The sequence below is a fragment of the Sciurus carolinensis genome, chromosome 8, assembly GCF_902686445.1.
Source record: "Sciurus carolinensis chromosome 8, mSciCar1.2, whole genome shotgun sequence".
Taxonomy (NCBI): domain Eukaryota; kingdom Metazoa; phylum Chordata; class Mammalia; order Rodentia; family Sciuridae; genus Sciurus; species Sciurus carolinensis.
The window spans coordinates 82659851-82677204 of NC_062220.1; the positions used below are offsets into that span (position 1 = coordinate 82659851).

At 32.8% G+C, this 17354-nt stretch overlaps 1 protein-coding gene across 4 annotated transcripts in view; it reads right to left on the bottom strand.

Moving 5' to 3' along the window:
- Positions 1 to 17354, bottom strand: part of Hycc1 (hyccin PI4KA lipid kinase complex subunit 1) — a 105151-nt gene that overhangs the window by 25972 nt on the left and 61825 nt on the right. For 2 of the 4 annotated variants that reach the window (XM_047562371.1, XM_047562370.1), the window contains one exon: positions 409 to 5246. The exons of 1 other annotated variant lie outside the window; for it this stretch is intronic. In XM_047562371.1, the coding sequence (XP_047418327.1) occupies positions 4672 to 5246 (575 nt within the window). In that variant the 3' untranslated portion in view covers positions 409 to 4671. Of the gene's footprint in view, positions 1 to 408; positions 5247 to 6044; positions 6341 to 17354 lie in introns of those variants that run through there. One more of the 4 variants, XM_047562372.1, reaches the window with a different exon arrangement.

The following is a 17354-nucleotide window of genomic DNA, read 5'->3' on the forward strand; positions in this document are numbered from 1 at the left end:
ATCAACCCAATTCAATCATCAAGTGTCTAAAGTACCTAGCATAGATACCTATGCTAGGTATTAGGGACATATAATCTCTATATTCAAAAGGTAAACTCATATTCAAGTTATAAAGAAGTATAAGCTAAACTTGCTTGTGCTTCTGGTATAACAAATAATCAGCCATTGCCATGTGAGCCATGGAGCACCTCTTCTTTGGATAGATACTAATGGGCTTCCTGCGCTTCTCATTCCTAGGCCATGTCAAACACAAAGCCAAGAACGAGAGATGTCCTTGATCTCTGGCCTACTTCCACGACTCTCAATGGTTCAACTCTTCTAAGTCTTCCTCTTTTTCTTTTTCCACATCATGATGTTTGCAAATTTTTATGTTTTTCTAAAGAATAAAATGATCTGGAAAAATAATTTTTTCAATTTTTATTTCAATAAAACAAGAGGCAACACTTGCTGTATAAAGTACTGCATATGGAGAACATTTACACAAACATACAAAACTTCAAAAAACTAAACTCCAGTTTATTTCCACAGCCTTAAAAAGGTAGAGAGCACATAAAAATATCCAAAGCCATGTTTGTTCTTTAGGAATGTAAACTCCAGGAATACAATTAGAAACAGTTATGCTTGCTAGGAAGAGATTAGTATCACTACACGATTTGAAGTAAAGATGAAAAATATATTCCTGATGACAGAAAGCAACAGTCTGTGAAATAGGATCTGTGTTTTTTAGTCAAAGCTTCATATTCAGACACAGGTACTCTAGAACTCTACAATCAAAACACAAAAACATCTTCAAGTGTTCACTGCCAGTCTCTTCAGACATGCACAAGTTATAAAGTACAGAAGACAACATATTTATGCTCTCTGATGAAGTTAACAATAGTAAATATGTCTGAATGAATCAAAGTAAGTATTAAGTATAATTCCACTAGGAACAAATCTTAAAGTATAAATTCATGCTAATTAAAGGATTAGAGTATTTTAAGTTTTTATTCAAAGATTGGGAAAACATTATTATACGTTAATTTCTATCTACAATGCTAAATTTAAGTACCCATCAAATCATTTGTCTTTCTAAATGGGATTTTAAAAATATATCCTCTAATTACATTATTCAACATATGTATTTCCTTGATGTGCTTTCCTTGAATATAGTTTATTGTGTCTAGAGACTTAACATTAAACTACCTTATTTTAAATATTTAAAATTATGTGTGAGTACCTTTTATCCCTCCATAATTTAACAGTTTAAACATTTTCATTTTATTTTTCCAAAATAGGCAAAATCCCTTAAAACTGGGATCATTTTGCTCTATTTGGTTTTCAAAACTTATTTCCCTTTAAGTCAACTTTTTTAAAAAAATGAGCAACGTTTGCTGAGCAGCTGCTTCACAATTGAAAAGAGCAATGCAATATTGCTTTTTCAAAACAAACTTTAGTCATCGTTGAAGGACTAAGAATTTTCACTCTTCAAGTCTACAGAGTTCTACAGTGGCATACAAAGGACTCCAGGGTGCTTTCCTGTGGCTTCAAGAAGAAAAAAGAAGACACTTGCCCTGGGTACTTTGGGATACTCCCTTGAAATGTCTACTTTTTTTTTCTCTCCTGCTTGGATTCCAAGAGGATAGTGCTGGATCCAGTGTAACCAGAACACCAGCTGGGTTTCAAGAGTGACAGACTGGGTGAATTCAAGAATCTCTGGAGTTTTAAAATGTGCAGTGGAGCTGCATGTTTTGCTTAGATTATGCAAAATCTAAATTATGATTGTGAGACCCCAGTTCTTTGTGGAATCCTCTTGGTTATTATTCAGGATACATAAGAGGTCTGTGACCATTAGCATCTTTATAGGAAAGTAACCTATCAAAGCTACCACCTTTCAAATTTGAAAGGTGAGTAGAAAAATAGTAGGCATAATAACAATTGCTGCCACAGTTAATATTATCCAATTTTCATAATTATTAGAAAAACTCAGTGTATATCCTTATTTGAAATAGTATCAAAGGTACTACAAAAAATTTATTAACATGACTCCACACTACAGAAAAATCAGTTGATACAAATCATTTGGAGCAAAAATTCAGAATCACCCATTCAATGAGTAAGCCTTCTGAAAAATTTTTAAAAAGAATGTACACATGCAAATTTGTTGTGCATTGAATCCTTTTGTACTTGAACTTGGTGGCATCTATAGCTATGATTTCATTTATGGGTAACAAAAAATATTAAATGTTACATTTATATCACAAAATAAATGAGGATTATTAGGAATTTAGAGTTAAAAGACTTAAGAAGTCATGCATCGATGTTATTAAAAAATTAGTTGTCAAAAACAATGACAATTATAATGATCTACTATCTAATGTGTTTGATCTAGGGTTGTGATGCCACTAAAAATCCAATGTACTAGACAATTAATTTTGTCAAAACTCTGATGCTCTCTTCTCAAATACTAATGTGCATAAGAATCACTTGGGGATCCTGTTAAATGACAATTTTATCCACTAAGTCTGGACCTAAAATTCTGCATTTTTAACAAGATTGATACCAATCCTACTTACTGGTCTTTGAACTACTTGTGTAGCAAAGACCAAGAATAAAATCAAAATGAAGTTTCATTATGGTGCTACAACTTTTAAGATTTGATCTCTCATTTGTGTCAGATAATGTTTCTGCAAACATACTCTGTTTTCTAAGCACCTCAAATTGTTTGAAAGGTCCATCTTTTAAATTAGTTCTTAATATTTTTAATACTGTTAGTAACTATACATAGGGGAATTTTTTTAAGGAGTTACAAAAATACAACAGGAAATTCACAGTGACATCTTACAAACGTTTTAAATTGTACACAGAATTACTATTAAATTAATACAATGTCAACTTTCACTGTCTGGTTGTCCTACAGCATTTGACTATACTTCATGACAGTCGATATAATTCCATTTTATTGCTGGAAGTAAAAATATCAAATACAGTTACGTTAAAAACTGCATTATACTCAGGGCTAATGGATGAAAACTAATTCATGCCTTCTTAAGAATTAGGCTTAAACTGGTAGGCAAAGAAGTCATGGTCAAGCTGTATTCAGAGTGTAAATGCTTTAGCACACTTCAACACACAAGTTTTTCATGTGTTTGAGCTGTGCAGAAGCAGGAAAAAGAGGAAAGTACTAGCATGTCCTCTTTGTGATCAGAGCTAGGGACCTTGAGGAAGGACACCACTGTGTACTACAAGTAAAGCAGCTCAAGAGGTGGACAGTTTCCCAGGCCCTCCTCCCCAGTCACCTCCTCTCCTTCTCAGTCCTGCTTCCTCTTTCTCTGAATTAGTTCCTAGGTATACTTGCTTTACAGGGAACCTCAACCAGAGCTAAACTGACCACCATTAGAAAACATCAAACATTCATGTCCATCTAGAGGTCATCTAGTTCCTGATTGCCACATAAAAGTTTGTTCAGTTTCTACCTTGTTGCCTTTCTTATTTCTGTTTTTTGATTGGAGGCAACTGAGTTGACTCTTCTTTCTATATCATAACAAGAACATTGAAAATAGGCCTGTTTACAAACAAGAAACACATTTCACTCTTCATATTTTAAATTTAAGAATACAACCATAAGCAAACCTAAATTAGTTTACATATAAATGTCCTTTGTTCATATTTCACTATCTTTATTTTTTTCATGACATTTTACAGATGAAAAATATATCTAATTTCCTTCATTTGCAGATTAAAAAATTCAATATCACAGAGTTGATACTGGTTTCTTGAGAGCTGTGTTGCAAGATTTATAGTGATTTCCAGGAAGTCTTCAGTGACGTGTGCTCTAAGTTAAAGGAATCCACACTAACTAGGATGTCCAAAGTCCAGCAGCAGGGTCAATCAGCTTTATGGCCTATTACACTTTCAAATTGACAGAGATTTTCACCTGCTAAGTTCAGATCAAACACTTCAAACAACATTTTCTACCAGCAATCTGATTTTTGACATAAAAAATGTTCCAAACATACCAACAGAAATGTTCCTATCCATCTCTGGAATCACATAATCAACCCAAGGTACTGAGTTGTTAGGCATTTTCCAGTGCTTTGAACAAACTATTCTAATCTTAAAGATGATCTGGGGACAAATATTTTTATCAGGCACTTTTCATACTCATCCCTTTTGTTTTCTCACATGCCTGCTCATCAGCGTGGCTTGCTGAAAGCCCAGCTGTGCAAATCCTGGACTTACTTCTCTGCCCCATTCTTTATGACACAGCTCCCTTACATGAGATGCCATTTGACTCTGAAGGGCAAACACAGCTATGAAAATAGGAGGTGTTAAAAACTAACTCACAACCTCACATGAGATGTAACCAACTTAATCATACAATCTGCCAAAATTTATGTCACGCTGACAATCTCAGGGCAACAGTAATAAGATAAAAAAAAAAAAAAAAAAAAAGATTCAAACCAAGGCAGGAATGGGCAGGGAGTCAGGGGGCACCAGGGATCAAACATCAAGAAATAACAAAATCATATTTCACCTTACTGCAATCTAGACATTATTTCCTTCAAAAAGTCAAGGGAGCCTTCAGAATTTAAGACATAGGGCTCCCATCAGGAACAGATCTGGGCATTTTCATAAAGAAGCAAAGTCATATTTTTAGGTTCACTGGTTATAGGAGAAAAGCGTTACAGATTAATCTGTGGACAGAGTAATGCTAATACTTGGAGGTCTCTGTGGACCTACTTGATACTTCAGCGGAAGGTCAGTCCTTTCTGAAACATAAACAAGCCTTTCCTCTTGGAGACTACAAGCAGAAAACCTGTTGGCATCTGTCCCAGTTCCGAGACCCACGACAGAGGGTGGGTTATGCGGAACTGTGACCCCACTGACTTGTTCAAAGGATTTACTAAAAACAGTCGCAGCAGTCTTAGCCAAACCATGGCTACTAGGCTTAGGCAGGGACTGGCTGGTGGTTAAAGTTAGTCTCTTCAAAGAGAGAAGCTCAAGATTCTCACTTTGGGCTCTCTGAGTTTGTTTTCGAGCAAAGTGATCTTTGCAAGATTCCCCTGGAGTTTCTTTTTCTTTTCCTCCAGTTTTGCTTCCTCCTGACCGTCTCTGGTTCTTTCCTACACTTGTCTTGTTACTACAATTGTGACTACTGTTTGATAAACCCGACTGGCTGGTACTAGACGCAGCCCTGGAATAAAATCCCTCGTCAACTTCAGATATCTCCATCAGTTCTTCTTGACCTGTTAATTCTGTATTTCCTAAACAAAGAAATGACAAAGATTAATTAACATTAAGTATCTTAAGCAATTATTTAAAAAAGATTAATACCAAATCAATTGATCATATTTAAATTAAACTTTATCATAATTTCACAGAGCAACAGATTATAGAAAAAATCAAAGGATAAATCAAGTTACTCTATAAAAATGACAAAAAAGTTCATTGTAATTAAATGACAGCTATGTAGAATGTATTAAACAAAAAGCATGCCATAAACCACACCCCAATGTGTTTTTAGAGAGAGTTCGCCTATTATGCATGCAAAAGATCAGAAACAATTAGAAAAATTACCACACATTAAAACTAGGGGTAAATTCTCCCAGTAGCAAAACAGTATAAAAGCAAAGCTCTTAACCAAGAAACATTTTTAAAAAATAGTATTAGAATGTTTTAAGATGCTTTTTAAAGAAGACTACATTCTCCATTCCAAATTGATCAAATTAAAAAATGACTATAAATATCACAAGCTCAAAACTTCATAATTTTCTATATATATATTGTCCTTCATATCAAAGATGACAAAGTACAAAAATGGAAAACTAATTTTAGACAGCAAAACATAAGCAGAAAATTACTTTGGAAGCAATTTTCTGTCTCAGTTTTCATAACAATTTACTCAGAGACAACATAAGTATGACCATTCCAAAGAGCATTAAGAGTCATTGAGAGAGTGTGATGCATAGATCATGCACTTTGATTATTAGATGACATGCAAAAATTTTGTGACTGTGCAGCTGTTGTTTAACATGCATCAGTGGCCCTTTGCCTTGAGATACCTTGGAGTGCAGCTATAAAGTGCTCTGCTAAAACTGCACTCTGCCAGGTGAGTTTATTCCATCCTCCATCATTTTTCTTACAGACTTTTGCCTCCTGATCTCTGGCAAGCCTTTGCTCTCAGTTCTAGGATCTGTGGCTGTTTCCTGCACACCCTGCATATGCTGAGCATCAATCTCTCCTAGTGTTCTGCCTTTTTCCCCATTCCCGGTTCTCTCTCCGGACACATTTGTGACACTAATCTCAGGAATGACAAGGATGCCCAATTCAGTAGTATCATTATTGTTGTCAGGTTGCTCTAGAATTGAAGATGATAAGACAAAATAATGGCTGAAAACAAAACAAAATAAAAATGCAAAACAAGAAAAACAAAAGACCCAAAACAAAAACTGGACAACTGAATGTTATGAATTAAGCCAAATATTCACACCATAGAAATTTTCATAATTTACAATACTCTGACAGCACTGGAGACAACAGGATCATTTCTTTAATTTTAAATGACAAAAAATTAACAGAGCGTCAGTTCATGTCTGCATTTTTCACACACATATTTCACATGGAGTATGAAACAAATTGTATATCAAAATAGAACTGCTACTGTTTTTAAGATAATATTGTGAAGGAAAAAATAACAGAATGAATCAAACACCATTACCCTATGTAAATGTATGATTACACAAATGGTACGCCTCTACCTCATGTACAACCAGAGAAACAAGTTGTACCCCATTTGTTTACAATAAAAAAAAAAAAAGATAATATTGTGACCACCTGAACTTATGTCAAGACTTAGGCAAATGCTCAAAGATGTACAAGCAAAACTCTACCTCTTCTCAACATCAGGAATGAAGCCACTTTGAAATTCCATTCTGTTCCCTTAAAATTCTATTTTTTATTAGACTACATTGAGACTGATTTAGTAAGCCATGATATTTGGGAAGATGCTTTTTCACTTATGACACCATGGTTAGCAATGCCACAGGTATCTTTTTGTCTCAAACATCCACCATAAACACGAATGTGGCTGTGAGAGGTGGCTGTGAGAGAATTAAGTGGATATTTTCATGGGACTCACACTGATTCCATAAGTTTAGGCCAGCTTGTTACACTTTACTACTATACTGGAGAAAAATAAAAATTGATTTAAAAAAAAAAAACAATTGGCTGTCAGTCCTTTATTATGAAAATAGCCATTGTAATAGAAGCAAAGGAACAAAACCCCTAACTAGTTAATATCTGTAGATATGATTTTATTCTGTGTCTTAAATCACAAAGTCATGGTTCTATTTAAAACTGTCAAATAACTATCTGTAGCAAATGGACGGGGAGATGCAGACAAAGATATCTAGAATGGTCCAGTAGTGAAACTTAAAGTTCAAAACAACATGAGACTACATAAAACAGAATATACTCTTTAAGTTTATAGACAAAAATCTGCTGGAGGGGCATTACCTTCTATTTTCAAATATTTTTCACTAATGGTGCTAAAGGCTGAGAAACAGTATCAGGAAGAAAAGAATCGAGACCAGAGCCACATAGTCCTTGGTTGTCTAATCTTGCTGCATAGTGGAATCACTTGGGCATCTTTAAAAACTAAGGATGCCTCCTCCTACCCCCAGACATTTTGATTCACCATTAGTGTGAGGACCCAGCATCAAGGGTCTTAAAAGCTCCCAGGTGACTAATATGAAGCAAAGTTTAGGAACCACTGCTCTGTTCTGATTCTTTCAAATTGGGGAAACTTAGAAGTCGAGGTGGGTGCCCTGCGCTCTCCACCCCGCAGCAGCATGCACTTCTGGAGGTGTAGCCTACCCCAGAGCACCTGCAGGCCTGAGCCTGTGAGCCGGTGTGCCACTACACGGATTTCCCCTTAACTTAGTGCTTCACACACTTTCAACTGAACGTTCTCTAAATGAAATTTCTAGTTCCTAGATAGGTCAAAGACTGGGTGAAGCAGTAGTGCCCAGCTGCTCCTGGGTGCACTGTACTAAAGGTTTAATGAGACTAAACAGTTCCAGCCAAACCTATTTCCCATTGCTAACAGCTGTCTTCAAAGTCTTATTGAGGTACATGCCAGAGGTCACTGCAGCTGAGAGGAAAGTCGCCATGGTGCTGTGGGGTGACAGCCAATGCTTGTCCATTTACACTGTAGAAGCCATTTCACAAAACACCATTAAAGGGACCTTCAGTCCCAAAAGAAAATCATAAATGTTGGAAATTATCTAGACATAAAAAAAGCTTACGAATATTAAAATGTAACCAAATTAAAAGATATACATAGGCAGCCCAATACAATAGAGAACACTGAATGGCACCAAGTATTTTTTTTGAGTATTCACATATTATTCAATTATATTCTCAAAACAATATGTTCATGAGCCTCTGAGGTAGGCCACTTGATTCCCATTTACAGAAAAGGAAACTGAAGTTCAGATAGAGCTATGGCAACTATTCAGTGGGGAAGCTAAACTGTGAAATACTTTGACTTCAAACGTCCATTCTAACATACTAGAAATTCTAACTCCTCAATTCATTAGAGTCATTTTGAGTTAAATATCCTCTGACATATCCCAATTAGGTTTAATTTATTTGCTTAGATTCCTGGTCATTTTAACGAGAGCAAAACATTTATTTTGGCTGAACACAGGGCCAGATTAAATAAATTCTGGAAGAAAGTTATAACTCCCAAGGTTAGGTTTTTCGTTTGTTTGTTTGTTTTTTATTTTAGGGTTTTTTTTTTAAGATGCCAATGGAAGTTAATAATATAGATGTGCTTCAATGGTGAAAATTTGCAAGAAAAATTAGAAAATGAAAGAATATTACATAAAGCAGCACTAGACAATTGAATTGTTAATCACATTTATCAGGATAGTGGTAAAGATCTGTAGTCTGAGGAGAAATTATACTAATTTTTTTCAGAAACATGAAATTAAATGGCAGAGAGAAAAATGAAATCATGTGTTTTTCCACAAGAACAAAACTTTGACTAATTAATTGATGTATGCTAACACTCAAAAATGGTGACAACGGGAGATTTTCTAAAACTGCTTATTAAAATCATGAAAAGCATGTGATTCTATACAGAGCAAGAAAGAACAGAAACATAATTATCAGGAAAATTACAGACTAAGAAAGATAATTATGTAACACAAACAAACATTTGTTATTTGATCTTGCTCCTTAACTAATCTCTTGATTTCTTCCCTTATCCAACTCTGTGATCTAGTCCCCTGTCATCCTCCACTTCCTTACTGGTCTCCTGGTTGTCCTCAAGGCCAAGAGTGCTATCCCCCCAGGTCTTTTCCCAGAACCCTTTTCATTAAAGCTTCCCTGGTCAACTCCACAAAAGTTTCAGATATTATATCTCAAGTACCCTCTTTCCCTATTTTGCTTCTTAGCACTTATGACTCTCTAATGTATGATTACATACTTTTCTTGTTTCCTAGATTTTCTTTTTCTGGTCACCACTACATACCTAATATTTGGACAAGGAGCTTCTATATAGTAGACATTCAATGAATATTTGATGAATTGAAAGAATCTTCTGTGGAAGATTATTAATTATTAAATAAATTATTATTGGAGTAAATAAAGGTGCAAAAACAGAAAAAAAAAACATGCAGAAGGCTTGAGAAGTGTAAGGTGGGAACATATTTTTTTTCTTGTATCCAGTCAAGTAATATACAGCTTATGCTAATGAGAATTTTTGGATGGAAAAAACAGCAAAGACTCTTTGTTTTGGAAAAGTGAAGAAGCCATCTCTAAATACAGATTTTAGTAAAATGCTTAGTGACATTCAAATGATCTTTTTTAAAAAAAGTATAGTTGTTTTAATGCTTTTCAAATTTTAGCATACATAACTAAAAAGAGGAAATTATTTGAGAAAATTATATGAAAGGTGTTTTAAGGGAATATAAATGCATGAAAAAATAGAATATCTATAAAATGATAATACTTAGATTTGACTTCTAATAATTCGAAGAGTTCAAAGAAAACTCAGAGAGAAATTTCTTAGAGAACATTTTATTTGTATAAACTCTATGAGTGTAAATAGGTAAATTCTCTATATGGGGAAATGAAGAGAGTTAAAGAATACTTCTAATAGACATTTCTAAATAGGTTCTCAAAAGCACTCAAAAATTTCTAAGTAATTTCTTCTGACTTTGGCGGGGTGGAAAAAAATGAAGCAGCTGGGCAAAGTGGCACACACCTATAATCCCAGTGACTTAGGAGGCTGAGGCAAGAAGGTCAGCCTTAGCAATTTAGGGAGACCCTGTCTCAAAAATAAAGTAAAAATGACTGGAGATGTGACTTTAGTGGTACAGCACCCCTGGATTCAATCTCCAGTACTGAAATAAATAAATCAAAATTAAAATTTAAAAGGGGTTGTAGCACAATTGTAGAGTGTTTGTCTACCATGCATAAGACCTGCGATTCAATCCCTGGCACTACAAACAGAAGTAAAAATTGCAAATATCACTAAAACTGATCAAGAAAAGTTATGATTTCTCTCAAATGTAATTTTATAATCCCAAGTATCTATTCCATATGTCACTCATGAAACAATCCCAGTTTTTGCTGTTACAATTTATTGTATGGCTACCCTATTTTATTAAATGTGACAATATTAATAAACATTTCGTATACTTCTAGAATTTAGACATCTTTGTGAGTCTGAAGAGTCTGACTATGACATGAGTCACTTGCAAACTTATATATGAAAAAAATAAAATTAGCCAAAACTTAAAAAAAACTATACTTATAATGTCTACGTCACACAACATTTGACACTAATTATGAAAAGTATTTCAGAGTAAATTCCAAAAGAAAGTCATACACACACCTTTACAACTTACAACATAGACATTTTAAATGATATAAGATGCCTGAACAAATTCATTCTCTTTAATCTAGTCATTTTATTATTATAATTTATTCTATCTAATGGAAGAAAAATATTATCTTTATATCTATAACACTGTTCCTTGCAGTGTTATTTGTAGATGCAAAAAATTAGAAAACAAATTATTTACCATATTAGGAACATGGATAAATAATTGACAGAATATCAATTCAATGTGATATTATTTAGTTAAATAATTAAAATAAGTAAATTTACTAAGAAAACTTGGGAAAATGCTTAACAATATTAATTGAACAAAAGAAAATACTTTAAAAATTTAAATAGGGGGCAATTTTGAAAAATTTATACACGTATGGAAAAAAACTCTAAGTACTAGGATAAGTAAATAACTCCTTACCCAGTTTACTATCATGTTATTACACTGTATTTCAATAAGAAAAGAAGGAACAAGATATTCACACTGTCATAAAATTTTTTATTATGCATTCACTCAGCCATGCATTCAACTACAATTTATTGAACATCTAGAATGTGTCAGACACTGTGCTTTGGATACAATAGCCAATAAGATAGACAAAGACTTTGCCCTTGCTGCAATATAGGAACTAAGTAAACAAGAGAATTCAAACAGAAAATGCAATGAAGAAAATAAACAGGATGGGTAGTCTGGGAAAACATCTCTGTGGAAGGGATATTTAGGCTGAGATTTGAATGACATAGTGCTGGCTATACAATGATCTGCAGGAAGAGTGAAAACTGGCACCTTTTCATAATTCAAATTTTAGCTCAAACATCCCAAATAACTAGACCAAGACCTTAAAGGAGAAATGACTTAGTATGTTAAAGGGATAGAAGAAGAGTCAGTGGACCAGGGTGAAGTGGTCTTAAACGAGGTCAGAGCAGTAGGTCACAAATATCATAATATGAAGGCTGGATTTCATTCTGAGTGCAATGGACAATCATTAACAGGCACAAAGATAAACTATTTGAACATTTTATTAGCATTTTTTTATCAATAGAAATAACATTGTGTAACACAAAATATTGAGCATGAAGTATACCTGAAGTTAGAAAAGAGAGCATTGTAGCAATGTTAAACCTCAGCCAGTAATTTGCAAAGCAGATTAGAGAAAATGTAAGCTGCCACAGAAACAAAGTAAGTAACAAGAAATTAAAGGGCTGCCCTCTGAGCAAGGATGAGAACAAAGACTTAGACACAGAAACCCTGCTCTATAGGTAAGAAGAGAGCAGCCTGGGGCACACAGAAAAAATCTGGACCAGAATAATTTATTTAGATCATTGGAGCTATTTCCAATTTTCTAAAGTAAAAAACAGTCAAATATTTCACTTTTGTTGTGTATGTAGAAAATGATAGAATTCTCCTTATTGAGGTGGATTCAAACACCCTCAATAACTTATTTTCTCATCTTTATTAAGTCTCAAGTTTAAAAAAAAAAAAAACACTTTGACAATTGCAGCACTGCTGGCCCAGGTGAATGCTTTATGATTATTAAAGATCCTAGTGACTAAAAAGACCAACAACAGATAAGCAATACATATTACAAAGCTATCTATATAAAAGCCTATTTCTTCCTTGGCGTGCAATGTGCAGCAAATGCTCATAAAAAAGTGAACAGGGGCAAGGCTCATTAATAAACAACTTCCCTAACTGCAGCAAGAAATATGTAAGGCCTCCTTAGTAAAAATGTAGAACATGGTAATTTACAAACTAGTGCTTTTGCCTCATAAGACCGATAATTCTGAGCAGTCTTGCTGCTGTGTGAATTTGTTTTTTATTTATTTCTTTATACTTAATTATGTCTGGAAATAGAATAAGATTTTTTGTTCTCTTAAAAAATTGCAAAAGCCAGAATTCTTTACAGTCTTTCCTCTCGTAAGCCTAATGTGTCAAATATACCAACAACATGACATTTAAGCTCTTTAGCACCTATGTCCTTTTTTGTTGAGTCACGAAACATTTCCTAATACTTTTCTTTGCTCTCCATGCATATAAAGTTTTATATCAAAAATACCAGTTAAAATTCATGCAAAGTTCAGTCAGAAGGAAATGCTTATTTTTGGCTCAAATGTTTTATCATCTATAATGGGAAAGGAAAATTTGTTCTTCAAATAGCATCTTAGAATCTAGAAGCAATAGAGCTTCTAAAAAAAACTGTCTTTTTTTATAAAATTGCCATAAATTGTTTTATTTTCTAATTTTCCTTAAGTATAAATAACTTCTAAAATAAAGCATAAGCCTTATAAACTTCTAATTGAAGCTACAGAAGTGATTCCAATAGCCAGTTATTTGTTTGCTACTTTTAATTTTAAAACTAATTTAATTAATTTTAAATACTTTTAAAACTTTAAAAATTATTACCATTTCTTTGTTTTTCAAAATGCTTTTGTTAACTCTAAGTAACTTTAGTTCTCCTCAATTTAAGATTTTTCTCAAAAATCATGAAATGATCCACAAAATAAATATTCCATCTGAGGATTTATGGCAGTCTGCTTTCTGTAGTATCTAAAAAAATGACCTTAAATGTTTTTGAAATATTTATAAATTATTTTAAAAATATTTTACTAAAATATGCTTATAATCTTTCACATTTGTTCAATAGTTAGAAAGTAGTTTCATGCCTCATCAATGTTATTATATTAAAAATTTATTAACATTTTCTATATCACTAACCAGTTTTAAATAAATTATTTTCAAACATGAATAGCACTTTTTATTGTTGCTTATTTCCCCCTCATCTAACAAATTAGTACTAAACCACTGAGCAAATAATGACACAGATTTCTTTCTTTTATAATCACAGATCTCTGACTTTGTTATAATAATTTAACTTTATTTAAATGCTATGGCACTCATTAAATAGGGACCATTTTTCAGACCAAAAATGTAATAAAATTGTTGTAACAGATGAAACTGCACTTTCTTTGAATTCAATATATGTAAATTTTATTTAGTTTGAGTTTTCATTCAAACATTTCATATGATTATATTGTGCACATCTGTAATCCCAGTGGCTCAGGAGGATCACAAGTTCAAGACCAGCCTCAGCAACTTAGTGAGATACTGAGCAACTTAGCAAAACTCTATCTCAAAATAAAAAACAAAAAGGGAGGAGATGTGGCTCAGTGGGTAAGTGCCCCTGGGTTCAACGCCCAGTACCAAAAAAAGAGAGAGAGAGAGAAAGACAAAGTTCTTATTTTCAATTCTTTTTTTACTACTTAAAACTGTACTCTTAGATTTTTCAAGTCAAAATAATTAAATACAATGTTATTAAAATAAACTACTTAATCTGCCAGGACCAAAAGTAGGTCAAAATTCAAAGTATCTAGTTTATAAGTATTATTTTTATTATCGATACCTACCTGTTTACAAAGATGTAAACTATACATAAATGAGAAACACAAGTTCAATCTAATTTTATTTTGACATTAACTTGAGATTAGGTGAGACAATAGGTATTAAAATAACATTTTTTAAATCCTGACAGCAATAGTGACTTAAGTGTTGGATAATAAAGTTAGAGTACTATACTTCAGGGCTAAAATTTACAACAAAAATCATTAAGGTGATAGTTACTATTTCATAATATTTGTATAATTTTGTGCTTGATAGTACTCCTAATATACAAGTTTATCTCAAAGTATAAATTTTATTAAAAGGCTAATCAATCATAGGACTACTTGAACAGCAAAGTATTCAACAAAAACCACAGATACAATTACCTCATAGGTAATAAAACAAATTAATAGTTCTTAATTAACAATTTGCCTTTATGTGGTGCTTTAAGTATACCAAATGGTTTTCACTTACTTGTCTCATCGTCTCACAAATACAAAAGTGGAAAGAATGGTAGGTAGACCTTTTTAAAAATATTAGTTGGAAAAAATTATAAGCACTCATTATTTGCAACCATAACTAAATGAGGAGACTTTTATAGAATGAATGAGTGATATTTCAATAACTATTTTAAAAGAAAGGAGAAAAATTGCTTATGTTGTTCCAAGTATAGATAATATATTTAAAAGTGGAAGAAAAAGGAGTCATAATGGTGGGGGTATTTGGGGGAGAACAAACAAAAAATAGCACTGAAATTTGCTCTAGAAGAGGGGCAGCAATGAAAAAGTACAAGGAAATAAATAAGTAGATTGTATACCAGAATCAAGTGCTAGAGGTTCATTGAGGGATTCAGGAAAAAGGGTTCTTACAGCTACACGGGTGGATGATGAAGAGAGCTTTGAAACAGCATTTAAGAATGACTATAAAATTAAAGCTTAATTATAAAGAAATACTTTGTTTTGGGCTGGGGAGATAGCTCAGTCAGTAGAGTGCTTGCCTTGTAAGCACAAGGCCCTGGGTTTGATCCCCAGCACCACAAAAAAAAAAAAAAAAAAAAAAAAAAGAAATACTTTGTTTTCATTTTAGCTATTGTGTTTATTTTTAAAGGAAAAATTTAAGCAAAATTGCCCTTTTTATTAACTTTAAAAGTTAACAATATTTTGCTAAATTTTAACTTATTTTTCTTGATGAAATTTTAATTTTGATTCTTGTTATGGTCATAATCTATTCATTTTTCTCTTCCTTTATTTAATACTTTTTAAAGTTTACTTTTTTTATCTTCCTATAATTGTATTTTAGTTTCCAATGACTTCTAGATAGCCTTCAATTTGTATGTGGTTTAAAAATGTAGGTCTGAAAAATAAACCTTTGCCTTGAATTATCTACCATCTAGACTACATAAAAAGTACCACCATATAAATAAAGCTATTATTTATGAAGTTATGACCTTTAAAAGTCAAATGCAATAAGTCCACAATATAACTTTAGTTTCCAAACATATGCATTGACATGGATTCATAAAATAATTAAAATTTTCTCAAAGTTTTAAAGACAAAGTTTAAAAAATTTGAAAACACAAAATTTAAGTTAAGCCATGTCAGTACAATGTTAATATAATTAAGTGAAAAGTGGTGAGAAAGAAGTGAACATGCTACTAAATGTCAAAGCTCTGTTGAAACTAAGCTTTAGGAAAAAAAAAATTCAGTTAAAATAAGGATGCACTATGTGGTGAAAAATTGAATTATAGGGCTTTAGGAATGCACTCTAGTGCAGGATATGGGTAGTGGAGCAGGCTGCATGTGTGGTAGGTCAGAGCAGAGATGAGGACTCTCTGTACTTCCCACTCAGTTTTGCTCTGAACCTAAAACTGCTCTTTAAAAAAAAAAAAAGAAGAGGAAGAAGAAGTCTACTAATGATAAAATAAAATACAGAGCCAAGCAAATAATAGAATGGGTCAAACTTTGGAATATTACTCAACAACAACAATAATTTTATAGTCTGAAATGTGTGAAAATGTTAAGACTAAAGTCATTTTTCTTTCATTAGGACTTTGCATTAAAATATAAATAGTAGACGGATGCATGGAGCTTCAGAGAATCCTGAAATACATTCTAGAGTAGCTCAAAAATATTTTAAGATATAGAAATCAAAAGTTAACTTTTAAAACACCAGAGTGTAAGTTTTGACTATAAAGATAATTAGAATTTTTTTCTGTTACTAATAATAGAAAAGAATAAACGTGATTTATTGCTGCAATTTAATGCATTTGTCTGCTATGTAATAATTTCTGACATCTCAGATATGCAAACACACCAGTTTGTTCACTGGCTTAATTATGTATATGCTTTAATGATAAAAGGAGACAGAAATGAAACAGGTGAAAAAAGTAAGTTCTGCTTGGCTGCTTCAATGGGAGAGCCTCACTTACTCTTTTCCCTCTTCTATCCAGATACAAGGGAAAGAGGGACAGCAGGGACATGGGTGGAATGGGAAACATATTTATGTTTCCATAAATAAAAGAATCCTAAATGTGTTTTCATATGGTCATAAGTTGAATTTACATGTTACAGTACTATTCTTCAGAAACATTGTAGGATAAAAAGGCCCTTGTGGTTACCCTGGAATCTGTAAGTTTTTTAACATTATTCCTTAAAAAAAAATTAAATTTTGTTTTAATCTATATATATTATTTACTTTTAAATATAATTTTATGTATAAATAAAATCAAATTTAAAGATTTATAATCTGGACACTATCTATATATTTAAGAAATATATCAAAGATATCTATTTTCCCCACATAAAGTCCAGGCTGGCTAGAGAGCTCAGAACAATAATAGAGGAAGCAGGACCATGAAAGTGGAAAATTTTTAAAAAAGCTTTTAATTCAGTAAAACACAATAACTTCATGAGAAATACTGCTTTAGGAAAGTATTATGGCTTGGATATGGCTTGAGTGTGTTTCCCAAAGGTCCATGTGCTGGAAGCTTAGTCCCAGTGTGATACTGTGAGAAAGGTAGAGCTTTTCAGAGGTAAGACCTAGTGGCAGGTGTCAGGGTTTGGGGGGATGCTACCCTTGTAACTAATTGAT